Here is a 22,708-nt window from a genome sequence, read left to right as displayed (position 1 = left end):
CATGTAACTGATCAAACAAATCATCAATTTGAGGTAAAGGATAACGATTCTTTACCGTTGCTTTGTTCAGCTGTCGGTAGTCAATGCACAATCTCATTGTTCCGTCCTTCTTTCGTACAAAAAGTACTGGTGCACCCCAAGGAGAAACACTCGGTCTAATGTACCCTTTGGCTAACAAATCTTCCAACTGTTCTTTCAACTCTTTCAGTTCAACTAGTGTCATTCGATAGGGAGCTTTCGAAATAGGTTGCGTACCTGGCATCAGTTCAATGCTGAAGTCTATCTCTTGGAATGGTGGCAATCCTGGAATCTCATCAGGAAAGAAATAAGCGAATTCACTAACCACTGGCAAATCAGCCAATTTCGGGCTAATTTTCGTCACATCCACTGCATATACAAGAAATCCCTCTGCTCCTTTCTGCAATAAACGTGTCATGGATAGAACAGATATCAAAGGAATACGATATTTTGAACCTTTACCATAAAATCTCCAATCATCAGCCATCTCAGGTCTGAACTGTACAACCTTCTGAACACAATCAACTGTAACTCTGTACTTGGTTAACATGTCGATGTCAATAATACAATCAAAGTCGTACAAACCAAGAACAATACAGTCTATTTCAATCTCATTACCGTCATACTACAATGTACAATTTCCAACGGATTTCATCGACACAATACCTTTTCCCAAAGGTGATGAAATAGACACAATAGCAGATAATGATTCAACAGGTAATGAATGCAATAACGTAAATTGTTCAAAAATAAAGGTATGAGAAGCTCCTGTATCAACTTGCACATAAGCAGGATAACCGCAAATAAAACAAGTACATGCTATCACATCATCAGGTGATGTCTGTGCCTGCTCCTCAGTCAAAGAAAATACTCGAGCTTGTTGTCTCGGAGGTTGACTCACAGTCTGACTTCCTCCTTGTATCCCCTGTTGCTAAGTTCGTGGTTGAAATGAATGAACAGAAGATGCTTGTCTCTCATATTGAGCCATCGGTCTCGATGATCCCGCACCTTGTGAACCTCCAACACCACGCTGTGGGCAAACTCTCGCAAAATGTCCCGTCTGGTTACATATATGACAACTGCCAAACACTCCTCGGAATTGGTCGCTGGCATGATGACCTCCACACTTGGTACAGTACACCTCAGAACCACTAGACCTCTGTCCAGCTCTAAACTATTTGGATCCACTCGAGCTTGAAGAACTACCTCCAGATCGCTTAAACTGTTTTCATTTCCCTTTAAATAAATTCTTTTTACCACTGCTGCTACCTCCTCCTTCAAATCGAGACGGTGGTGGAATCTGTGGCTGTTCTTGGGGTTGTCTCACTGGTGATGGCACAAACAGTGCTCCTCGTTGTCTCAGTAACCCAGCTTCAGCCCCCTTTGCACGATTAAGAGCATCGGAAAAGTTGTTTGGTCGTCCCGCATTCACAAGAGTAAAAACATCTGGATTCAACCCATTAATGAACTGGTTTGCTTGAGCTTCATCACTGTCTGCTATATTGGGAGCAAATTTCAGCAGACTCGTAAATTTGGAAACATACTGTTCAATGTTCAATTGCCCTTGCTGCAAGCTAGCAAATTCTGCTCCTTTTTCCTTTCTATAAGACACCGGGAAGAATCGTTGATAGAAAGCAGTTTTAAAAACAGACCATTTAATGACCGTACCTCGATGCTCTAGTGCTCTTCGTGTTGCTATCCACCAACCTTTTGCAACTTCATGTAGTTGGTGTATAATAAGTTTGACTCGACGATCGTCTGCATAATCAAGGGATTCAAATAACTCTTCAATGTCCTCGAGCCAGCTCTCAGATTCCACAGAGTTCTCAGTTCCTTTCAGTGTTGGTGGTTTAAACGACTGAAAACTTTTCAACAGAGTTTCCATCGGAGTAGCAGTCATATCCCCCATATCTCTAGAAGTGCTACGTTGTTCAGTTCTAGGAATTTATGTTGCTTGTGGCACTTTTGGTTCTACTCTCGGTGCTTCTGTTGCTTGTGGCACTGTCGGTGCTATCACTGCCTGTTTTGGCAACGAAACTGTGCCAGTCTGTCTAGTCTCTGGTCTTCGAGGCATATCTGATTATCAAACAGATTAGTACACGATTCAATCTCAGATATAACAAATCTGTTTCATTCCTCCTCTGATTAGCACAATAATGCCTTATCAAGTGATCGAGTTCAGATTCATTCTCAGTCAAGACATGCTTCCAATCAATTCAAATAAGTAGGTATCATGCAATTCTCAAAGCTTTAAATCATTTCAGATAATAAACATGCTTCAAGAATAAATAAACAATCAAATAAACTCGATCTACCCCGCTCATTCTAGTTCAATCCAAGAACTAACTTCGCTTTGATACCTCCTGTTGTGGGGCCTCGGGTTGCTAATCTCATTCTTAGGGCAATTAGTAATTAAACATCATTAATAAAACAAGTAAGGAAGAAAATCAAACAATTTTTTTTTTATGAAAGGGTGCGCTCGGGCGGTCAAAAACCGTCGCTCGATCGCCCCTCCCTAACCCAACTCTCGACTCAAGAATAGAGTAAACGCATATATAAAGAATTGATTCCTATCACATTCTTTGCCATCAAGATTCATATACGATCTTGACATGGATATCCATCTATCGTTGTCTCATCAGACTCGAAAATAAGGTCCATCTGACCTTGGCATAAGAATCAATTCATATCTCATATCATATCATATCAAATAAAGATCCACTACCTGAAATGGATCGACAACATCAATAATGTAAACACAAACGATAAACAAGTATGTGGTTTTTGCGGAATCACTCAAGAAGCATCATTCTTGAGTATTGAATTCCTGACTCTCGATGTTGTCTTATACCTTCTTATTTCCTTCTCGGTTCTTGAGTACTTCAATCTGAAATTTAGCACCAAGAACTCATATCACAATTCTATTCAATACTAACTCAAGTATCATTCAATCTTCATAACCAAATCGACTTAAAACCTTCTTCCCTTCTTTGCCGATTCGAATACATATTTCTCGAGTTCGTCAACCTCTTAATCAAGCTGAAAATTAAGTGATCATACACCATAGAAACCAGCAATAGCATCATATGAGATTTAACTTATTCAAAAGATAACAAAACGGCTTCAAATCGTAAACTAACGGCGTAACGACTAAAAACCGGTAATCGAAACTATATCAAATCCATTCTAACAATCATATGAAACTCCTAACCAACTCATATCATCAATAAACCATTGAAAACCAGCATAATTCAGTAGAGATAATTTCGAACATAAGCTGAAATTTCATAATAAATTCATACGTTGTCCGTTCTTCGATCCGGTTTCGAATATCCAATACATATAAGCTCAAGGACACTAATTCATACGTGAATTCTGATTTCCCCCAACATAATTTTGAAACCAGTTGGATCAAAGAGATACTTACATCAAATCTAAGCTCTCGCCGCAAGGATTCCGAAACTAAGCTCAGATCAAAAATCGGTCAGACGGATTAGAAGATATCAAACTTTGAAGAATGAAATGGAACATGGAAATCTATTTCTGAAGCTTCTCGGTTCCTTGGCTGATAAATAATGGTGATTCACTTAATTATGCATCTTATAACATGGTATGGACAAGTGTAATCCACCAAAACAAAAATTTGCACTTTAACCCCTCAATTCTTCATAATTTGCAATTCGGTCCTCGACCCTTTATTTAATTCAATTTCAATCCTAAATAATTTAAGAATATTAAAATTTAAATCTAAACTATAAAAATTCTCAAATTAAAATATTCTCGGATTAAAATTAATTAATCTTGGATTAAATCAAATAATCTCGGGCCTTACAGGATGATGCGATCATGGATAGCTCACATGTGGATCAAGTGGCAAGGAGAGTTCGAGATCCATTGATGTTGCCACGTGGACCAATAACGAGGAGCCGAGCTAACAAGTTCAAGAAAGCACTTCAAATGTTGATGATAAATTATCAAGAGGGAGTTGGAACACTTGAAGATCATTATGGAGGAGGTCTAAACATCATTGAAGTGTTAGAAGCTGAAAATAAAGAAGAATTAAAAATTATGGCGAAAGACATTTTTCCCGAGCAGTCACTTATTCCCGCTCGAGCGAGCATAAGAGAGAAGTGTGGGGCAGAACCTTTCTCGCCCGAGCGGACCCTTTCTACCGCTCGAGCGAGCCCAACTTAAAATTTTGGTCGGAATGTTTTCCGCTCGAGCGGACGTATCCTACCGCTCGAGTGAGCTGTGTTTTCTGAGATAAAACACACACTTCGGCATGTTTGTGTGTTTTCGTGGCTTTTGATTATTTTGTGATATATTTTCCTATTTTAAGTGTTTTAGAGCTACTAGAAAACTTTCTAGATGATATTTTTGATATCGTTAAGCAATATTTTGTTATATCTTTTATTTTTTATTGTAAACTATAAATACTTTGTTTATTTTCATTAATAATAATTCAGATTCAGTTTATACACAATATTGAAATTCTCTCAAAAAATTCCTTCAAAACTTTGCTTTGGTTATTCAAATCAAACTTTTCACAGTTTAATTACTTGAAAATGTTTGTCAATTGATTTCTCACTAAAGATTGTCAGATACAAGTTATCTGACGGTTTTCTTTGGTTTCGATTGTTCGTGATTTCTGTTGTTAATCGTTTTGTCGATTAAAGGTGAAAATCCAAATTTATCAGTTTTACTTGTTTCAAATATTGGGAAAAACACTTTGAATCTTTTGTTTATTAATTTGAGGGTGCGATTTAATTTATAATCGTGTTTACTTATCATTCTCAAGAGGATTCATAACACAGAGTATTTACATTCCACCTCATGAAGTGAACGACTTAAGTAATATATAGCATGCTACTTGTCTTCTTCATTATTTTGGGCTAGTAAGCACCCTGTTGACTCTGGAGCGACTGCAATATACAATTTCAAAGGAACCGCATACCTTCGAGGCATCAATATTGGTGGCTAGACAAGTACTCTTTTATCCTTTAAAATCTTCTTGATGGTGAACTTCCCATATAAATTTTTCGAACTCTTTGAGTTTCAACAGCTGGGAGAATTCTTTAGTTTTACCCGCCAAATTGAAAATGAACCTGGACAAGGAACCGTTGTATTTCCTTTTTACTTTTTGGTGTCTTGGCCTTCAAGATGGCTTTGGAATTATTTTGATCCACCTCAACACCTCGCTGGTGGACCAAAAAACCCAAGAAGTTCCCTACTTTAACTCCAAAGGCACACTTCAATGGATTCAGTTTGAGATCATGTTTCCTCATCCGTTCAAAACTTTTTTTTAAATGTTCCACATGATCCTTTGCTTTTTTGGACTTTACCACGATATCATCGATGTACACTTCGATAAAGTGGTTAATCATATCATGAAAAATTGCATTCATTGCTCTTTGGTAGGTTGCACCACCGTTCTTTAATACAAATGGCATCACAAGTCATTCAAAAGTACCGATAGCACCTGGACATCTGAAGGCCGTTTTTTCTATGTCCCCTTCATCAATCTTTATTTGGTTGTACCTAGAATTTCCATCCATGAATGATAATAGTTCATTGTTGGCCACTGAATCCACAAGCATATCGGCTATGGGCATCACATAAACATCTTTGGGAGTGGCTCGATTGAGATCCTTGAAATCAATGCATACCCTCAATTTCCCATTTTTCTTCATCATAGGAACCACATTGGAGAGCCATTCTGCATATCTGATTGGTCTAATGAACCATGATTTTAACAACCTCTCTATTTCTTCTTTCACTTTTGCTTCGAATTCTTTGGACATTCTCCGTGCCAGCTGTTTGTATGATTTGAACTCATCCTTTATGGGAAGACATTGTTCCACCAATTTTCGATCTAAGCCAGGCATGTGTTCATAACTCCAAGCAAATCAATCCTTGAATTCTGTCAACAATTCTTTCAATTTGACTTTGAATTCATCATCTAGAAAGGAACTAACATACACAGGCTTTGGATTATCCAAATCTCCCAAGTTCACTTCCTCTAAAGGGTCTTGAACTTGATGTTGGTGATCCTCTAGCTGCGAAGGTGCTAGTGCAAGATCCTCCAATTCCAATTCTTCAGAAGGATCAGGTTCCTCTTCATAAATAATCTCAGAATCATTTACTTCCCACAGTAGGTTATCTCGTACCAAGTCAATCATCTGCTGCACTTGTGCTTTCCTGATGGAGGCTGCAGCTACCTATGATTCCAACGTGTGGAACTCAATCATCAACACCTTCAATGAGTGACTGGATCATCGGCCTAGGAGGCACAATGAGCGTAGTTTTAAGGATTCTATCAAACACTTCATTGGTTCCTATTGTCTTCATATATACAGACTTGGGTTGTCCACCATTGTTTTGCCCATAGAACTTAATTGGCCCAAAATCACCATTGTAATATCTGGATTCAACCACATTGGAATTTGTTTGGAAAGGTTGAGAATCTGGTTGTATGATCTCCACATCATCTCCTATCCAGAACATGAGGAACTGGTGCATTGACGATGGTATGCAATGATTTGCATGTATCCAATCTCGGCCTAACAAAGCCTAAAAATTGGCAGAAGAGTTCACCACAAAAAATTCTGAAATGGAAGTTTTGCTCCCTACCAATACCTCTGCAGGGAACACTCCAATAGTCTTGATAGCTTCCTTGGTGAATGCTATTACAGAAATCTCTGTTGGAATAAGATATGTTTCTTATTTCCCAAGGTTCCTGAATACTCTTAATGGTAGAATGTTCACTGCAGAACCATTATCAATCAAAACCCTTGAAATCGGTTGACCATTCACATGTGCCTTGATGGATAGAGGCCTGATATGCTTGGTCATTTCAATGGCAGGCTTCTCAATGATCACTATCTTTGTTTTATGTGGTTCCTCTTGTATATTCACACCACTGCATGGTTCCCTGGATGCATCTTCCATACCATCCTCCTGCATTAGTTCTACAGAACTGGCAGGTTCCTCTTTAGACTTGAACATATCAGGTAAGATCACAAATCCAGTGGCGCAATCCACCGATATGGTGAATTCGCCTACTTAGAAACTAATCTATTTCTTGGTACTTGGTTCTTCCTCGGACAACAAGTCATCATCCTCAAACTCCTTGTCCTAGTCGCCTTTCAACCAAATTTGATTTTGTCTGGCAATGAAGGTTCTTCTTTAGCTCTGCGTGCCATTGCTTTTTCCCTCAAAAGCCTCCGTTTTTGATTTATTGTAAGTGGCAAGGGAAATTTTTTGTGACGCAGCAAATGCCACTGTCCATCAGGTTGCACGCTTGGAGGAACCAAAAATCTAGGTCTATCTCTTCGCGGGATTTTAGTTTCCTAATCATGGTTCATCTGCCTGGAAAGTGACCTGTTGGTTTGGGAAAAAATTTTTGTTTGTCAGGGAACCCCTTTACTGCCCCCTGAGCACATTTTTCTGGGGCCGTCGTAAGGTTTCCTTAGCCCATGGGCCATGGTTCCTTCAACATGTTTATGGATCTTGTCTTTGATTCCATACCAAGTGAACTTGTCTCTGTATTTCTCTTCTTTGATGTCAAATATCATATACTTAGGAACCCAACTTTGCTTCATTGGTCTCCTCATAGTCATTTATCTGTCTCGTCGATCCTCCCTTCGCTGATTAATAATACTCCTTAAATCTGGAGTACTGACATTCACTTGTGCCACAGGAGGAAAAGGATCCTCTTCTATCAACATGGTATCTTTCTTCTAGGGAAACTTCAGTACCCCCTTAGTGATTCTGTCTTGAACGATGTTCCTAAATGCCCAACAAGAATTTGTAGTGTGATTAAAATAATTATGATACTTACAGTATTTTTTTTCCTTTCAATTCTTCTTTCTTCGGGATATGATGATCTGCTGGAAATGTGACAAACTTCTCCTTGACAAGAAAATCGAAAATCTCTTTTATTTTTGAAACATCAAACGTGTACTGAATGATACTCTGGACTTGCATCAATGATGAACCTGATTTCATTGGCTCTCCAGCTTTACGTTTTAGAGATGGGCATATAAAGGAACCTCATTTCCCAACTTCTGCTAATGCAACATCTTCCACGTCCTGATAATAAGAACCAACAGTGGTTTTCTTTCTACGTGACTCCTTTTGTAAGAGTTGCTCATATTCAGCCACTTTCGCGGCCATTTCATGAAATCACGAAATTCAATTCCCTGGAACTTCTTCCTCAACTTGAAGTCTAAACCTCTTTGATCCAATTTGACAAATTCAGGTTCTGGAAGGAACACCTTACAACGGCTTTTTAACTTCATGAATCGTTCAATGAACAACCATGATGTTTTCCCAAATTTCTGAGTCAATCTAAAAAAATCAGCAATACTAGTCTTTGGTTCAGTTTGATATAATTGAGTGTGGAACAACTTCTCCAATTCATGCCAAGTGAAAATAAAGTTCCTTGGCAACTGAGTGTACCATGTGAAATATGTTCCAGTAAGAGTGTTTGGGAACAGTCTCATCTTGAAGAATGAAAAATTTTCATAATTGGCCAATGTGCCGCATCGAATAGTGAACCGTGCTACATTCTCTGTAGATGATTGATCATCATCCCCTGAGAACAATGTAAAGTCAGGTGCCTTGAAACCCTTGGGATAAGGATTATTAATGTCAATGATCTCTGGGTATGGCTTGTGGAACTCTGGCCTGGTCATTGGCCTAATCCCTGGTCCATATAAATCTTGTACCATCTCTCTCAATAGTTCCTGATCCACTGGTGTTGGTCCATTCAGGGGATGATGATAAGTGGTTGCCCCCCGAGTGTTCAGCATAGGATATGGGCAAGAAAATGGTTCCTCATAAAAACCTGGTTGCGCTCCCGGGTTGGTGACTGCAAAACTTTGAACTACAGGTCCTTTACCACTGGCTTTCTGATTTGGTGGAATTATTCCCCATAATTCCTCTTCTCTTTTATGAGGAGGAGTGTACCTTTCACTCGGAGGAACAAAACGAGAGTGTCCAGGGCGGCAAAGATCACCTGTCGGGGAACCTCCACTGGATCCTCCACCTTCCTTAGATTTATTACTTTTCTCAGCAGTTTTCTTCGGGTTAACTGTTTGTTCCTGCGACACGGTGACTTTAGGAACCGATTCTCCGCTAGAAGTGATTTTGCTCATCTCACCTCGCATGAAGCCCATGGCCGAAATCACAAGCCTATGTGCCTTCTCCAAACGTTCCATGGTGCTAGCAACCATCATATCCATATCTTTAAACTTTATTGAAATCATGGAATCAAAGTGTTCAGAAGAAACCAATATCATTTCTGGTATCTCACGAATTTCCATCGCCTTTCTCCTGATCTTTACGGTTCCTCGGCAGCATTGGTCTCATCGGACGTGCCAAAATTATGTTTGCACACAAAAAATGGCTCGAGCGGGTAGAATGCAGGCGTGCCAGGAACGTGAGTGCCAAATGAAAATAAGAAACAAAAATAAAGATATAACTTCTAAAAATCAAGCTAAAATGAGCCCCGATTTCACCTTCGGTCTCAGATCCACCGGTTATACGCTAAGAAACTCAAGCAATGTAGAAGAAGAATTATTAATAGCAATCGAATTCATCATCCTTGCTACTGAAAATTCAAAATGACACTTGAAGGCCATAAAAACATAAACAAAATGTTATAACAGTTCGAGGAACCCCGCAAAAACAAGCTAAATATGTACGCTGAAATTTCTGGATAAATGCTAAAATATGAAGACGATAAAATGTAGAAATATTGCTGAGAAGATCAAGCTTTTGGAGCTGTGTTTTGATTGATAATTGTTTATGTCCTCCTTTGTTCCCTCTGCCGATGGTTTTCTTTTTGTAACTTCCAACTACTCTATTTTGTTCATGACTGGCCAACGTATACCACTTCTTTCTCTCATTACTTTGACTTGGTCTTTGCATTTTGAATCAGATTTCTATTTCCCACTTTGTCGCTACCATTTTTGGCTTTGGACTTTTTTATTACTGATGGGCCGAATGGATTGGGCTCTGATTGCCTTTTCTTGTTGGGCTTCGAAAATAATTTTATTTTATTTTCTGGCTAAACAATCTCAAATAATTTACATAGTATATATAAAAATGACGGAAAGTTAATTGACCATTGAAAACTCAGTCTATAATTCACATTATTTTTTAAAATAATAATTGAAAACTTAGTATTTTTTTTGTGTCATGTTAAATATTGGACCAATATAGCCCAAAATTAAAGTTAGTGTACCGAGAAAAAATTTGCAATATTAATGAACCAAAACAAAAAATGGACAAGTTAATACGAGAAATAAACAATGACTTTTAATGACTTTTGTAGAGTTTAAAAGTCTAGAGTTATTCAATCTAAATTTTTATAAACTCTACAAAAGTCCGGTGGTATTAAAATTTAAACATGGAGTTTCATAGAGTTTTAAAAAGTCAAGTGATATTCAAACTTGACTTTTTAAAACTCTATAAAAGTCTATAGATAGATATCCAAAATGTTAGTAAATCTCCATTAACTTCTATTAAATTCTTTAGTATAAAATTTGAAAACTTAGGTACAACTATGAAAATTTAAAAATTCTCCACCACTCATACCAAAGATTTGTATAGATTTCTAATTATAAAAAACTTTTATAAATTATTATTATTTATTTCTCCAAACATCACAAGCAGATCCATCTCTATATTTATTATTAAAATTATATCAAAACTTTTGTATTCAATTCAGACTTAATGAATTTTAATGAATTTTTAAAATGACATACTTTTGTAAAATTGATAGATTTTTATTGAATTTTGTCATTGAACTGTAACGAGAATTCTAAGATTCCTGGAGACTTTTTTAATTATTTTTTTAAATGAAATTCTATAGATTTTGTAACTTGAACGATTTTGAAAATGATGACAGTCAAATATCTACAAATAAATATAAAAATTTTAAAATTATAGTATATTGATGAAATCATAATATGTTTATCTTAAATTATAATAATCGAGATATATTTACGAAAACTATTGCTATGAATCTATGAAGCAAACATATCATAAATTTCAAGAAAATCCTTAACACGTTGGCTGAAAACAAAAAAAAAAATATTTAAAAATAAACCAAAAATATTAATATTGTTAATACGTAAAGAAATTTGACTTTTCGCAGCACGGCATCAACGGCGCACATTAAAAGCACGCCGCCAATAGTATTATTTACAGCGTGCCTAACCATGTATGCTGCTAATATTGTTTTAGATTATACAATAACAGCATGCAGGAAAAGCAAGCTACTAATAATTATTTCAATGGCGGCATTGGGGCATGCTGTTGAAACTTAATCTTTACAGCCCGCGAAGCTTATTGCTAATAGTCTAGAAATAAAATAGATTTGTTTCTTTCTTTTTTTAAATGAAAATTTCTTTATTTCAGCGCTTAGTATCATAAGCTCGGTGTCAAATCCCCAAATCACTTCTCTTTCCTCTTCGCATTTTCTCTCTTTTTTTTTTTTTTCACAACCCTCCCATCACCAAATCCTCTCATTCACTTCTATAATTGATGGGAGTTTTAATAACACTAGGGATGATGTGAATGTTGGAAAACTGGCGAGTTCCCAGACCAATTACGATTGATACCCGGTGCAGCGGAAGTTTTAAAAATTTTTCATGGAACGTTTCCATGGTATGGGTATCAACCGTTCATCGATTGAATTACGTGTGTGTAAAATTTAAATAACAATTAAATAAATTTTACCTCAAATCTCGCAACGAGATTAATGGACACCAACAGAACAATTCTGCTCTTGTTGTCTCTCCCTGGAACCGATGAACGCCTTCAATCAGGTCCACGAACAGAGGTTTAATCCCTCTGATAGATTGCACTAGAAAATCTATCAGAAGTTTTCTGCGAAGAGAATACACGAATTTGATTCGTTATTCCTTACTGCGATTCAAAATCACAGACCGGAATTTTCTCGGGCAGAGGTAGGGAGGGGTCGGCCGATTGCTTTTTGAGAGAGAGGAGGGTTCGAAATTTCTGTCTCAAAAAATGACCTGTTGTGTGTAATTTCTGTACTGAAATAACTTATTTATAATGCAGGCCACTAACACCTTAGGGCCCATTAGTCATAAGCTGGGGCCCGACAAGCAAAGCCCGCTCGTTCAGAAATTAATATAAAATTCATCGTGACTCCGATTGATGAAACGATTTCACCAATGTGCACAGAAACCATTTTTGCACGTTTTAAAGTCAAAATAAATTTTCCTGAATCCGAATTCAGTGGTTTCCAAAAATGTCCATCCCTATGTCATTTTATGAAATCCTACTCCCTTACTCTTATTTAAGAAGTCCAACTCCTTAGTTCATTAAATTTAACTCTTTAAATTTAACTATCTCAACGGGGATTAAAACTCCATTACACTGTGTGACCCTCAATGGTTCAGGGATACAGCTAGCCGTGGGCTCACAACTCCTTGTGACTCGGAACAACACTTTCCGACTTGCCCAACGAATCATGGTAAAGCGCCTAGCAACATCGCCCCATGATTCCCTAGGTATCACTGATAGTGCCTACAAGAACCAGTAGATTTTGGTTAGCGTACAGTACGGTCCCTTCATCCATATATCCCGATCGAATCAACAACCATTGGTATATCGAGAGTCGCTCAAGATTCGATAACTATGCAATGCATCTTGAAGATCAAATTAGTGACATCGCATGTGCTACTAAGAAACCATTTCTTAAATCACATCAAGTACTCTGGCCAGAGATTTGTCACACTAATATCTCCTCAGATCGCATAGGATATCCACACTCGCAAGTATGTGGTGAATCCTTGACAACAATGCATTGACTCCTACATGTGTCGTAACTGTACCCAATCTCGACACCTGATGACCCCCTCAGAGTCGGTAAACGAGTCAAAGCACAGTACTAGCATATAGAGTCTCCATGATGTTTCAAGTCGTAAGGACTAATGGTGTACAACCAAAACCGCGGACTTTATCCACTCGATAAGTCATAACCACTTGGAAAGTCCGGATAGGGTAGTTCGACTATTCATCCTATGAATATCCATTTGCATGCTTCGAACATCTCCATGTTCCCTACCAATGAAACGTGGTACTCCGCATCGCAAATGCTAGTCTCAAACTCGAGCGATCCTTATCCTTATTATCGGACGGCTCAATCGACTAGGAACGGTTTTAAAATATACAGTGACTATAAGATGTATTTCATGATAGACATCTCCATGTTCTACCACATCTTACATACACTATAGTATATTCAAGGTCTTTATCAAAACAACAATAGTATATCACAATATAACAATATGAAGTAATATAAAGTCATTGCCATAAAAGTGTAAATAATATTAAACAAAAGATTGTTTATACAAAGAGTCAACAAAGCCCATAGCCACACAGTTGGCTCACTGGGCACCCACTCTTACAATCTCCCACTTGCCCTATAGCCAACTAGTCATACTACGTAGACCCATTGCTTCGCGATGTTTGTCAAACAATGGTCCTGGCAAAGGCTTAGTAAGTGGATCAGCGATATTGTCTGCAGAGGCCACTCGTTCGACACTGATGTCTCCTCTTTCCACAATCTCCCGGATTATGTGGTATTTCCTCAGTACGTGTTTGGATCTTTGATGAGACCTTGGTTCCTTTGCTTGAGCAACGGCACCCGTGTTGTCGCAGTACACCGGGACTGGACCAACAAATTCAGGAATGACGCCCAACTCTTGGACGAAATTCCTCATCCAAACGGCCTCTTTAGCAGCAGCTGATGCTGCAATGTATTCAGCCTCAGTGGTGGAATCCGCTGTGGTGTCCTGCTTGGAACTCTTCCAAGAGACAGCACCGCCATTGAGCATGAACACAAATCCAGAGGTTGACTTCGAGTCATCCACATCACTTTGGAAGCTAGAGTCGGTATAGCCTTCCAGTTTGAGTTCTCGTCCTCCATAAACCATGAACATATTCTTAGTCCTTCGCAAGTACTTAAGAATGTCCTTCACGGCTTTCCAATGCATCTGACCAGGATTAGACTGATATCTGCTCGTGACACTCAGAGCAAATGCTACATCCGGTCTGGTAGATATCATCCCATACATGATACTACCTATAGCTGACGCATATGGTACATGTGTCATATTCTCTATCTCTGCATCAGTCTTGGGACACATAGACTTGGATAGAGAAACTCCATGACACATGGGTAGATGTCCTCTCTTGGACCCATCCATTGAAAACCGTTTCAATATGGTATCGATGTAGGTTGATTGAGTGAGTCCTATCATTCTCTTAGACCTATCTCTATAGATCTGTATCCCAAGAATGTAGGATGCCTCTCCCAAATCCTTCATCGAAAATCTACCTGATAACCATATCTTTGTTGACTGCAACATCCCTACATCATTCCCAATGAGTAGGATGTCATCAACATAAAGTACTAAGAATGTCACCGCATCCTTAACTAATTTCTTGTACACGCAAGGTTCCTCCGGGTTCTTGATGAAACCAAAATCTTTTATTGTTTCATCAAATTTCTGGTTCCAACTTCTTGATGCTTGTTTTAGACCATAAATTGATCTCTGAAGCTTGCATACCTTATGCTCGCTTCCCATGGATGTGAACCCCTCAGGCTGCTTCATATAGATTTCTTCCTTAATGTCTCCATTAAGAAAAGCAGTCTTCACATCCATCTGCCATATCTCATAGTCATACCATGCAGCTATGGCAATTAGGATTCTTATGGACTTGAACATTGCGACTGGTGAAAAGGTTTCATCATAGTCAACTCCTTGCCTTTGAGTATAACCTTTCGCCACCAATCGCGCCTTGTAAGTCAATATCTTACCATCAGGCCCAAGCTTTCTTTTGTAGATCCATTTACACCCTATTGGAACAATTCCATCGGGAGGATCAACTAAAGACCAGACTTGGTTAGTATGCATCGAATCCAATTCTGACTGCATAGCTTCAAGCCATAAATTCGAATCCGCATCAGAAATTGCTTCCTTGAAGCTTCTTGGATCACATCCAATGTCGGGTTCATCTTGACCCTCTTCAAGAAGAAGACCATATCGAACTGGAGGTCTAGAATTCCTCTCGGATCTTCTAGGTGCAGGCGTGTCCAGCAATGGTTCCTGAGGTGTGGGATCGTTATTTTGTATTTCGGGTTCTTCTCGAACTTCTTCGAGTTCCATCATCTCGCCTTTCTTATCCAATAAGAACTCCTTCTCCAAGAAGGTGGCATTCCGTGAAACAAACACCTTTGTTTCAGCAGGATAATAGAAATAATATCCGATTGAATTCTTCGGATACCCCACAAAATAACACAAGCTGGATCGACTATCCAACTTATCTCCCACTGTCCGCTTCACGTAAGCAGGACATCCCCAAATCCTCAAGTACGAATACTTAGGAGCTTTGCCATTCCATAACTCGTATGGTGTTTTGTCCACTGATTTAGTGTGGACGTTGTTCAACAACAATACCGCCGTTTCAAGCGCATAGCCCCAAAACGAAGGTGGAAGCTCAGTGAAGCTCATCATTGATCGAACCATGTCCAACAAAGTTCGATTACGACGCTCCGATACACCATTAAGCTGTGGTGTCATAGGAGGAGTCCACTGAGAGAGAATCCCATTCTCTTTTAGATAGTCCAAAAACTCGGTACTCAAGTATTCTCCACCTCGATCCGATCGAAGTGCTTTAATACTTTTACCTAGCTTGTTTTCTACTTCAGCCTTGAATTCTTTGAACTTTTCAAATGCTTCAGACTTATATTTCATTAAATATAAATACCCATACCTAGAATAATCATCAGTAAAGGTAATGAAGTAGGTGTGGCCATGTTGAGTCCCTACTCTAAATGGACCACAAACATCTGTATGGATCAAATCCAACAGATTTTGACTACGCTCAGGCTTCCCCTTAAAAGGAGATTTAGTCATTTTTCCTTTTAGGCAGGATTCACAAGTAGGTAGAGAGTTAATATCAGACATATCAAACATGCCCTCTCCCACTAGCTTGTTCATCCTCCTTGAGGAAATATGACCTAGTCTAGCGTGCCATAGGTTTGCCGGGTTTTGACTATCGATTTTCCTTTTGTTTGTTGTTGCCGGTTTGTCAATACAATTCACTGGAACGTCTTTTAGTTTTAAATATAGATCGTTTTCAAGTTGTCCATTTCCAATTAAACATTCATTCTTGTAAATACTGCAAATCCCATTCACAAAATTACAAGAATAACCATCTCTATCAAGCATAGAAATAGAAATAATGTTTTTAATTAAATCTGGCACAAATAAAACATCTCTCAACAATAATTTAAAACCATTCTGCAAAATCAAACAAACATCTCCAATGGCCGTAGCTTCAACTCTGGAACCATTCCCGAGCCTCAGCTGGGTCTCACCCATTCTAAGCCTGCGACTTCTTGTCATCACCTGCAAATCATTGCAAATGTGAGATCCACATCCGGTATCCAATACCCAAGAAGTTGTATTAAGTGACATGTTTATTTCGATATAGAACATACCCTTTGCAGTTCCCAACTGCTCAAGATACTCCTTGCAGTTGCGCTTCCAATGACCCGGCTTCTTGCAGTAATGGCAAACATCCTTGGATTTTCCATCGTTTGAAGCCTTTGTCTTTTGCTTCTTCTCGGGTTCCACTTTCTTGGGTGGGGCAGAACGTTTCTTGCCCTTCATACTTGGCCCCTTCTTAGCAGAAGATGAGGAGCCCACCAAGAAAGCTGGCTTATCCTTCTTAAGTGTGGATTCATATGTAACGAGCATATTGACCATCTCTTCAAGGGTGGCCTCTATCTTGTTCATATTAAAATTTATCACGAATCCATCAAATGAAGAAGGAAGAGATAGAAGCAGCAAGTCCACATTGAGTTCATGCTCCAACACCAAATCAAGGGTCGCTAACTTCTGTATGAGCCAAATCACTCGTACCCCATGATCACGGACCGAAGTCCCTTCACGCATGCGGCACGTCATCAACTCCTTAACAGTAGAGAACCTTTCAGCCCTCGACTGAGCCCCAAAAAGTTCCTTGAGTTGCGTGTGAATGTCAGCAGCATTCACCGTGTCCTCAAATCGCCTCTGGAGTTCATCAGACATCGAGGCTTGCATATAGCATTTGGTCTTGATGTCATGGTCACACCATGCATCAAGTTTGGCCAATTCCTCCGGACTTATGTCAGCTGGTGCTTCCTTCGGAGGTGCTTTCTCTAACACGTAGAGCATTTTCTCCGAAGTTAAGACAATCTTCAACTTCCGGAACCATTCCGTATAGTTGGCGCCAGTCAGCTTGTTTTGTTCGAGGATCGAGAATAAAGGATTTCGCGAATTCATTGTATGAAATACTGAAAAGGAAAAACAGACATATATCAATGATTGTTTAACAATTTACTAAGACATAAAATAGGCGAATTTAATTTTATGAATCTCACTCCCACTATTTTAACGATTTCACCACCCTCTAGTGAAAACGGGAAACTTTTTCCTTAGTGAGAACATGGAGTCCAATTGACAAACTTATGGTCCCGAATAATATCAGCCAACCATAATTCTCAAAAGGTAGAGCCCAATTGCTTCCAAAGCAACCCCCATGTGTTTACCTCATGTCCAATAAGGGCCCAATAATATGACGCCGTTTAAAGTGACATGTCAAGATGACCCATCAATATTAAGTTGTGATGGACGGTCGCCATGTGGATCCCCCAATAATATGAGCCGATCCCATGGGAGTTCCACCCAACTTACAACATTTGTCGATCCAATGTACAGCTTTCCGACGGACGGGCCCCCCAATAATATGAGCCGGACCGTATCCGCGGGTAGCATCACATACATTGACCGTTGATGGAAGGTAGGAACATTTAAACAATATTTAAATTTCCTTTATTTATCTTGATATAAATTTTAAATCATATTTAAAATGAGGGATTTTATTTATAAAAATATTTGTCTCATCATATTTAATTTATTGCATGCATTGCCGGATTCACGCAATTTATGTCTAAACATGCATACAATCATAATATCACATATTATATATAGGATGATCGATTCCATTTCTAATTGACCCGTGGTTGCCAATCACGGGTCTTAGTCCAATCCTAGGTAATATGCAGTATGCAAATGCAATCCTATTACATATGCTTCCAATTTACATTTCTTCAGTCTTCATTGTCTGCTGGGCCCACCATCTTCAAATCTTGATCTCCCACTAAATCTAATGTATTTACAATAAATAACAATGACAAGTAGGGGATACATTTTTAGGGGGTGGGAACGGGCTATAAACCAAGCCCACTTTTATTACATATGACATTCATATCGGGCCATAAACCAGGCCCATTAATAAAACCAACAACAATAAAGACAAAATGTAAATTCCTAACATACACCTACAAAATTGGTCATGGCAATCGATCATCCTTATCCAATAACATTTAATTCAAAATTAATTTATTGGATAACATGCTGTGGCAATTCAAATTTAAACAAGATAAAATCATATTTTATATATAAAATCACATTTCACATATAAAATCATATTTTATCTCCATATCAAATAAAATCATATTTTATCTATAAAATCCAATTTTACAAATAAAATCATATTTTACTCAATATATCATAAGATCATATCTTATCATCAATTGTACCAAAATAATTGATTTCAAAATTCAATTTACGGATAAAATATTAAAATTTTCCAAAAATTCAAATTTATCCAAAATCAATTTTAAAATTTACGGACTCGAACAATTCGATCCGAAATCTCGTGAACCAATCAAAAACAATTTTTGACCGGACCAAAAATAAAATTTTAACATATTAAAATTAATTTTTAATAAAATATTAATTTTTCCCCGCGGGCCACCCGGGACACTCCCGGGTTGGCCCGCACCCGGGCGCGGGCCGGGGCAGCCCGGCTGCCCCCTTAGGGCAGCAACGCTTGCTGCCCTGGCGGCGCCTGGCGCCGCCGCTGGGCGGCGCCGAGCGCTGCCCTGCGCAGCGCCCAGCGCTGCGCTGGGCAGCGCACAGCGCTGCCCTGGGCGGCGCCGTGCGCCCCCTTTGGGCGGCGCCGTGCGCCGCCCCTGGGGGCAGCGACCATCGCTGCCCCCTCCGGGCAGCGATCCAATCGCTGCCCGGGTTTCGCCCCCGGAAAAAATTTTTTTTTTATTAAAAATATTTATTTTGTTTCAAAAACCGAGACTCAAAAATTTTGTACAATTGATTAATTCAATCGATTGATCTGAGCAACCTGGCTTTGATACCACTGTTGGAAAACTGGCGAGTTCCCAGACCAATTACGATTGATACCCGGTGCAGCGGAAGTTTTAAAAATTTTTCATGGAACGTTTCCATGGTATGGGTATCAACCGTTCATCGATTGAATTACGTGTGTGTAAAATTTAAATAACAATTAAATAAATTTTACCTCAAATCTCGCAACGAGATTAATGGACACCAACAGAACAATTCTGCTCTTGTTGTCTCTCCCTGGAACCGATGAACGCCTTCAATCAGGTCCACGAACAGAGGTTTAATCCCTCTGATAGATTGCACTAGAAAATCTATCAGAAGTTTTCTGCGAAGAGAATACACGAATTTGATTCGTTATTCCTTACTGCGATTCAAAATCACAGACCAGAATTTTCTCGGGCAGAGGTAGGGAGGGGTCGGCCGATTGCTTTTTGAGAGAGAGGAGGGTTCGAAATTTCTGTCTCAAAAAATGACCTGTTGTGTGTAATTTCTGTACTGAAATAACTTATTTATAATGCAGGCCACTAACACCTTAGGGCCCATTAGTCATAAGCTGGGGCCCGACAAGCAAAGCCCGCTCGTTCAGAAATTAATATAAAATTCATCGTGACTCCGATTGATGAAACGATTTCACCAATGTGCACAGAAACCATTTTTGCACGTTTTAAAGTCAAAATAAATTTTCCTGAATCCGAATTCAGTGGTTTCCAAAAATGTCCATCCCTATGTCATTTTAGGAAATCCTACTCCCTTACTCTTATTTAAGAAGTCCAACTCCTTAGTTCATTAAATTTAACTCTTTAAATTTAACTATCTCAACGGGGATTAAAACTCCATTACACTGTGTGACCCTCAATGGTTCAGGGATACAGCTAGCCGTGGGCTCACAACTCCTTGTGACTCGGAACAACACTTTCCGACTTGCCCAACGAATCATGGTAAAGCGCCTAGCAACATCGCCCATGATTCCCTAGGTATCACTGATAGTGCCTACAAGAACCAGTAGATTTTGGTTAGCGTACAGTACGGTCCCTTCATCCATATATCCCGATCGAATCAACAACCATTGGTATATCGAGAGTCGCTCAAGATTCGATAACTATGCAATGCATCTTGAAGATCAAATTAGTGACATCGCATGTGCTACTAAGAAACCATTTCTTAAATCACATCAAGTACTCTGGCCAGAGATTTGTCACACTAATATCTCCTCAGATCGCATAGGATATCCACACTCGCAAGTATGTGGTGAATCCTTGACAACAATGCATTGACTCCTACATGTGTCGTAACTGTACCCAATCTCGACACCTGATGACCCCCTCAGAGTCGGTAAACGAGTCAAAGCACAGTACTAGCATATAGAGTCTCCATGATGTTTCAAGTCGTAAGGACTAATGGTGTACAACCAAAACCGCGGACTTTATCCACTCGATAAGTGATAACCACTTGGAAAGTCCGGATAGGGTAGTTCGACTATTCATCCTATGAATATCCATTTGCATGCTTCGAACATCTCCATGTTCCCTACCAATGAAACGTGGTACTCCGCATCGCAAATGCTAGTCTCAAACTCGAGCGATCCTTATCCTTATTATCGGACGGCTCAATCGACTAGGAACGGTTTTAGAATATACAGTGACTATAAGATGTATTTCATGATAGACATCTCCATGTTCTACCACATCTTACATACACTATAGTATATTCAAGGTCTTTATCAAAACAACAATAGTATATCACAATATAACAATATGAAGTAATATAAAGTCATTGCCATAAAAGTGTAAATAATATTAAACAAAAGATTGTTTATACAAAGAGTCAACAAAGCCCATAGCCACACAGTTGGCTCACTGGGCACCCACTCTTACAGTGAAATGGATGAAGTCATGCTAATCCAGTGTTTTATTACGACATGGGGGTAAAATTCGAAACCCATATCCCCTTTTCTTCGGATTTTCATTGTATTGTTCAAATTTTATCTTTGAAATTTTTTTATTTTTTGTAGTGTGCGTGCGTGGCTTTGAATTCGAGGAGAAAGTTTCAATTGTTTCCGCTGAGTTTAGGTGTTGATTATATAAAATTTATTGCAGTTTCAGGTGAGACATGAAATTCTCCAAGTGTTCTTGTATTTGAGTAAATGTTCAAGATTCTTCTCGGTAAATCTCCTAATTTAAATTTAAAGAATTATTTTATTGTTTGGTTAATTTTTGTTTTTCCCTCTTCACTTGCATATTCAACTAAAAACTTTTAGTTTGTAAAGATGCTGTTTTTATGAGAGTACAGTTTCAATGCTTAACATGTTTCTTTAAACATGTAAGGTTGGCTCTATGTTGTTTTTGGATGTCAAGTAGTGAATAAAAACATTAACTAATTCTCAGCCAAAATTTAGATTACTCGATTTTTTGGAAAATAATAAAGAACAATAATTTTAGTACACAAATCTTGATTGTTAATGTTTTTTGAATTTTCCCTTTGCACTAAATTTTGTGAAATTTATATCATTAGGAAAAGTACTATGAAATTAGACATTTTATATCATTGTCTTGGCTTTTTCTATGAAATTACAAAATAGTTCGCATTAGCATCTCCATCCTTAGTCAATTTAAACATGAACTTTGTTTTTCACAGCTCTAACTTTATTAAACACCAGTTTGTTCCATTATGTTTCCAACTAGATAATTTTCCATGCATAGAATGCTGAAAGATTTCATTTTGAAATTTTATTATCTGGATTTTGTAGTGTTTGTATCCCCAAGCCTAGTGAGTTCAGTAGTGATTGTCCTTCATGCCAGTAGCAATTCACGGATCAAGGTACAAGATTTTTTGACAGTATGTTTTGCAGATGTTTTATTTTATCCATGATTTCAGTATAAATTTCACATTTTGGGGAGTTAACAATTTGTTGGCATGGTTTTTAATTGCACACTGATTATGGTTTCTGATTCCATGTGGGTTATTGATTGGAAAAGATTGATTTGTTTTATAGAAATAACAGCTCCTTACATGGATAATATTGTCACCATTTATAAGAATTTGGATGATGTTTTCACCTCTACCCTGTTGCCAATTTTTTTTGCTGGTAAAAAAGACTCTTTTTTAGTAAATGACGTGCCACATTGCTTAGACAGTTGTATGTAATGTTGCTGATTTTGTCACTTTTCTCTTTGTGAGATTACTGCTTATGTCATTTTTGTAAAAACATTTGCGATAAAATTATAATATGCTTGCATTATATTCATATGTTTTTGGGTGTTGCAGGGTAGTGGACTTATGTTGCGGATGGAAAGGAAGTTGCAAGAGGTGAAACTACTCTTTCTAAAGTCATTCCTTTCCACTATAAATGACAATGGTATGTGTGGTTTTGATATGCATTAGAACCTTAATTT

At 38.4% G+C, this 22,708-nt stretch overlaps 1 protein-coding gene across 1 annotated transcript; it reads right to left on the bottom strand.

Moving 5' to 3' along the window:
* Window positions 1-1,246: 1,246 nt before the first annotated feature.
* Window positions 1,247-1,927, bottom strand: LOC140861337 (uncharacterized). The gene has a single exon (XM_073264342.1). It carries the CDS (start codon window positions 1,925-1,927, stop codon window positions 1,247-1,249), a length of 681 nt encoding a protein of 226 aa, XP_073120443.1.
* Between the last annotated feature and the right edge of the window lie 20,781 nt (window positions 1,928-22,708).

This window comes from Henckelia pumila, chromosome 1 (assembly GCF_033568475.1).
Source record: "Henckelia pumila isolate YLH828 chromosome 1, ASM3356847v2, whole genome shotgun sequence".
Taxonomy (NCBI): Eukaryota; Viridiplantae; Streptophyta; class Magnoliopsida; order Lamiales; family Gesneriaceae; genus Henckelia; species Henckelia pumila.
This window is presented reverse-complemented; position numbering and strand designations above follow the sequence as displayed.